The sequence below is a fragment of the Hypomesus nipponensis genome, chromosome 20 (assembly GCF_054491055.1).
Source record: "Hypomesus nipponensis isolate SF chromosome 20, ASM5449105v1, whole genome shotgun sequence".
Lineage (NCBI taxonomy): Eukaryota > Metazoa > Chordata > Actinopteri > Osmeriformes > Osmeridae > Hypomesus > Hypomesus nipponensis.
In genome coordinates this window covers 11,500,001-11,505,000 of record NC_140380.1, presented here as the reverse complement: position 1 = coordinate 11,505,000, position 5,000 = coordinate 11,500,001, and the positions used below count along the sequence as shown (strand labels likewise).

Below are 5,000 nucleotides of genomic sequence, written 5' to 3'. Positions count from 1 at the left end.
AGCTCTACAGACCTGCAGTACAAATCTAATCAAAATGGACGGCCGAGCATGTTTCCCCCCAGACAGAGAGGGCACCTGGAGAGGAGGAAGGCAGGAGGGGAAGAGGTAGCGTGTTGTGCGTTCGTTACATACGTGACTCTATAACTTATTGGTCATACTGATCCAGGCTGTAGTGTTGACTGTATGACAGTGTTCTGGACAAACCCCTCCCACCCTCCCTCCCCCCTCCCTCCCCCTCTCTCCCCTCCCCCCGTCCAGACAAACTGGAAGTTCCACTGGCAGAAAGCTGCCTGAGTCATGACTGCCAGTGAAGCCTTGACTCCTCTCCCAGATCACGGTGACCTTAACCTGGGGAACACACTGCCCCCTCATACACTCTCCACAAAGGCATCGCCACAGAAAACACTACTACTAGTCAGAAGATCTTTAAAAACCAGAACCACATATCTGCTCATAAACAACAGCGAGAAGGGAGGCAGTGAGGCAGGGAGGAGGGAGGGGGGAGGGGGGAGGGAGGGAAAAAACACTGGCACAAGACTGACTGTACATACTGTACCCTGTACAGTGGCAGTCAGCCGAGACTGGAGCGCTGCCAAGCCCTCAATAACACTAGAGAGAGAGAGGGAGGGAGGGAGGGGAAGAGAGAGAGGGAGAGGGAGAGAGAGAGAGGGAGCAGGAGAGAGGGAGCGGGAGAGAGGGAGAGGGAGAGGGAGAGGGAGAGGGAGAGGGAGAGGGAGAGGGAGAGGGAGAGGGAGAGGGAGAGGGAGAGGGAGAGGGAGAGGGAGAGGGAGAGGGAGAGAGGGAGAGGGAGAGAGGGAGCAGGAGAGAGGGAGCGGGAGCGGAAGAGGGAGAGGGAGAGGGAGAGGGAGAGGGAGAGGGAGAGGGAGAGGGAGAGGGAGAGGGAGAGAGGGAGAGAGGGAGAGAGGGAGAGAGGGAGAGAGGGAGAGAGGGAGAGAGGGAGGGAGAGGGAGAGGGAGAAGGGGAGGTAGAGGGGGGCGACGTCTGAAACGGTACACAGCCAAGGTACACTGTGCATACCAACAAGCATAAAACCTCCTTCATCCATGTCTCCCCCTCTCTCCCCCCTCCCCCCTCCCTCTGTGTGTGTATCTGCTGCGGGGTGGTGGGTGGTTTGAGCCGGTTGGGAGGTTTGTGAGGTGTCATTTCAGAGAAAAAAAAACAACAACTTGGTACCCAAAATGGGATAAAAAAAAAAAAAAGAAGAAACTTGAAAGAACCGAGGGTGAAAAAAGGAGAGAGGAAAAATCAAAGAGGCTTCGCCTCCCTGCCATCTCTCCTCTAACCGTCGCTGTCTCGATAGAAGCGCCTGTCTGCCTTTTCGAGCAGACCAAAGCGTCAATGAGTCAACACTGACTCTTACACGAGTGCAGGTTGATATTGTGCGTCAGGCAGCCCTGTGAAAAAAGTTTATCTTTATTCTCTCCACTTTTCTCAGCCGCGCTCTTCTAAAAATACCCTGCCCACATCCTTCACTCAGTCTCAATGTAGGGGCCTTCTGCGGTTCTTCCTAGAGTTTAGAAAGTGTGCAAAGAGGCAGGGTGTTTTTTTCCGATCCTTTGTCGGTGTCGTCTGGTGAAGTTAGAAGGATGTTTCACCAGAGTTATGGGAAACTTCAACGGAGGTTGTTTTTACCTGACTTCATCTACACGTTTACCTTATCCGTTACCTGTTGATAGCACGGATAGTTTATCAAAATGGCAAGACACACAAAAAAACACTGTGACGAAACAGTCATCATGTCATCATCCTTTTCAGATCCCATGACTGATGATGTTTTTCTGCCATCAGTCTAGCGCCCTCACCCCCCCCCCAGCGCCCTCACCCCCCCCCCAGCGCCCTCACCCCCCCCCCAGCGCCCTCACCCCCCCCCCCAGCACCCTCACCCCCCCCCCCAGCACCCTCACCCCCCCCCCCCCAGCGCCCTCACCCCCCCCCCCAGCGCCCTCACCCCCCCCCCAGCGCCCTCACCCCCCCCCAGCACCCTCACCCCCCCCCCAGCACCCTCACCCCCCCCCCCCAGCACCCTCACCCCCCCCCCCCAGCACCGTCACCCCCCCCCCAGCCGCCTCAGGGTTAGGGTTAGAGTTGAAGTCCTGTCCTCGGGTGGAGGGAGGAGGTGTTGGGGGGGATGGAGGGGAGAGGAGGAGAGGAGATGGAGGAGGGGGCTCTCTCTGTCGTGGATGGTGGATTACCAGCCTGACGCATCCCTTCGTCCAACATGAACCTCTCTCACCCCTGAACATGAACCTCTCTCTCTTCCTGAGGATGGTTAAGATTACACGGCCCTGTCTTAGACGCAGCAGGAGACTTCTGAGTGACAGAGTCGCTCCGAACACCAGCGGCAGATCTCCATGTGCCTTTAAGGTCACAACATCTTTGGCTCCGGAGCCAGAGAGAGGAGAGGGGAGAGAGGAGAGGGGAGGGTAGAGGAGGGAGGATCTACCGAATCCTGGAACAGCTCAAAGCATTTCCAGCATGACCATTGTGTTTGTAAATGTCAGGGGCTGTACTGACGAGAGCCGCGCTTTAGATTATGAATGAGGAGAGAACTTGTTTGTGGTTTTCAGGCAGGATTGTGTTGAGGGGGGAGGAGGAGGATAAGAGGGGAGGAGGAGGGGCGAGGGAGGGATTCAAAATAAATAGAAGATATTTCCTTAAAGCCACCTCTTTACATGCTGAGTCGTGCATAGAGGCAATTCACAGGCCCAGCGTGAGGCGTCATTCATCTCCCCGCCACAACGCGGGGAGAGCAGCAGCCGAGACAAATCAAAACACCCGCCGCCCCCCCCTCCTCACCGCCCCCCCTCCTCCTCCTCGGCCCCCCCAGACGCACGGCGCGGCGATATTAATTGAGAGATATTAATTTGTTTGCTCAAAACTCCACAACAACATGAAAAGAAACCTGCCGGAGATAGAATCAACAAAACAACCCAACGTGACAGCAGCAGCCTGGGCTGCTTCCGGCAGCGAGCACAACCAGAGTTCGGACCCGTCCCTCTGCCTCTGTCAGTCAGGGTGTGGCCCCGGGCAGGGAGGGGCGCCCACCCCGCACACCACCAGGGTCAGTCAGGTAGCGGCCACAGCCGACATCTACACTGTCTGCAGGAGAGAGAGATCTTCAGAAGACCTTCCATTCCCCTAGAAGGAAACCAAACCAGGAACAAAACAACGTATGGAAGAACAATCTGAAATCTTCCGAGAGGGCCTCCTCTGGCCTTCAGTATTGGGAGTGTGGGCCTGGCAGAATCAATAGTCCCTGTGTGTTGAATTACATGGCTTTTAGACTGCTAATGTCACAGGCCAGGCTCTGGCCCATGGGCCTTGAGAGCAGAAGAGGGCCTGAATGTTGATGTAGAGATGCAGTCAGAGACCCAGGTGCTCGGCAGACATCCTGTTACCCAGGCCGTGACGCACCTCTTCGGGGCTGACGGTTACGACACAGGCCTGGGCTGCTGGCCGTAACACCCTCGCATACATGACATCAAACATGGGATCGACCCCAAAACAAGAGTGTGTGATTGCTTGTTGTAATGTGCATGTTAGATTTGCATATGCTACACTCTCTTAGTAGTGTTTTTGTGTTCTTCTCTTAAAAAATCATTTCAGGAATAAAGAATAAAGAATATACTAATGAAAGCAAATAATAATAAATAAAAAATATATAGAAAATAATAAAGAATAAAAACAACTAAACTACAACATAAAGACTGTAATAATAAAGCCCGGAGGCGAGGGAGTCCAGGAGTCTGACCTGAGTGTGACAGCAGGTGCATCCTGAGACGAAGGCTGTCCAGGAAGCGCTTCCCACACAGCTCACAGCCGTATGTCTTCATGCCACTGTGCAGCTTCCTGTGGAGAGAGGAGGACAGGGTCAGGGAGGACAGGGTGAGGGAGGACAGGGTGAGGAGGACAGGGTCAGGAGGACAGGGTGAGGGAGGACAGGGTCAGGGAGGACAGGGTGAGGAGGACAGGGTGAGGAGGACAGGGTCAGGAGGACAGGGTCAGGGAGGACAGGGTCAGGGAGGACAGGGTGAGGGAGGACAGGGTGAGGAGGACAGGGTCAGGAGGACAGGGTCAGGGAGGACAGGGTCAGGGAGGACAGGGTCAGGGAGGACAGGGTGAGGGAGGACAGGGTGAGGAGGACAGGGTGAGGAGGACAGGGTCAGGGAGGACAGGGTGAGGGAGGACAGGGTGAGGAGGACAGGGTCAGGGGGACAGGGTGAGGGAGGACAGGGTGAGGAGGACAGGGTGAGGAGGACAGGGTGAGGAGGACAGGGTGAGGAGGACAGGGTCAGGGAAGACAAGGTCAGGAGGACAGGGTGAGGAGGACAGGGTCAGGAGGACAGGGTGAGGGAGGACAGGGTGAGGAGGACAGGGTCAGGAGGACAGGGTGAGGGAGGACAGGGTCAGGGGGACAGGGTGAGGGAGGACAGGGTGAGGAGGACAGGGTGAGGGAGGACAGGGTGAGGAGGACAGGGTCAGGAGGACAGGGTGAGGGAGGACAGGGTGAGGAGGACAGGGTCAGGAGGACAGGGTCAGGAGGACAGGGTGAGGGAGGACAGGGTGAGGAGGACAGGGTCAGGAGGACAGGGTGAGGGAGGACAGGGTGAGGAGGACAGGGTGAGGGAGGACAGGGTGAGGGAGGACAGGGTGAGGAGGACAGGGTCAGGAGGACAGGGTCAGGAGGACAGGGTGAGGGAGGACAGGGTGAGGAGGACAGGGTGAGGAGGACAGGGTCAGGAGGACAGGGTCAGGAGGACAGGGTGAGGGAGGACAGGGTGAGGAGGACAGGGTGAGGAGGACAGGGTCAGGGAAGACAAGGTCAGGAGGACAGGGTGAGGAGGACAGGGTCAGGAGGACAGGGTGAGGAGGACAGGGTGAGGAGGACAGGGTCAGGAGGACAGGGTGAGGAGGACAGGGTGAGGGAGGACAGGGTGAGGAGGACAGGGTGAGGGGGACAGGGTGAGAACACCATTAGG

General features: G+C 56.8%; 1 protein-coding gene across 1 annotated transcript in view; it reads right to left on the bottom strand.

Annotated features, from left to right (window-relative positions):
- The window catches only part of zbtb16a (zinc finger and BTB domain containing 16a), a 110,706-nt gene that overhangs the window by 60,741 nt on the left and 44,965 nt on the right, over positions 1 to 5,000 (bottom strand). The window contains 1 exon segment of the mRNA XM_084683520.1: positions 3,773 to 3,870. Within this exon segment, the coding sequence (XP_084539646.1) occupies positions 3,773 to 3,870 (98 nt within the window).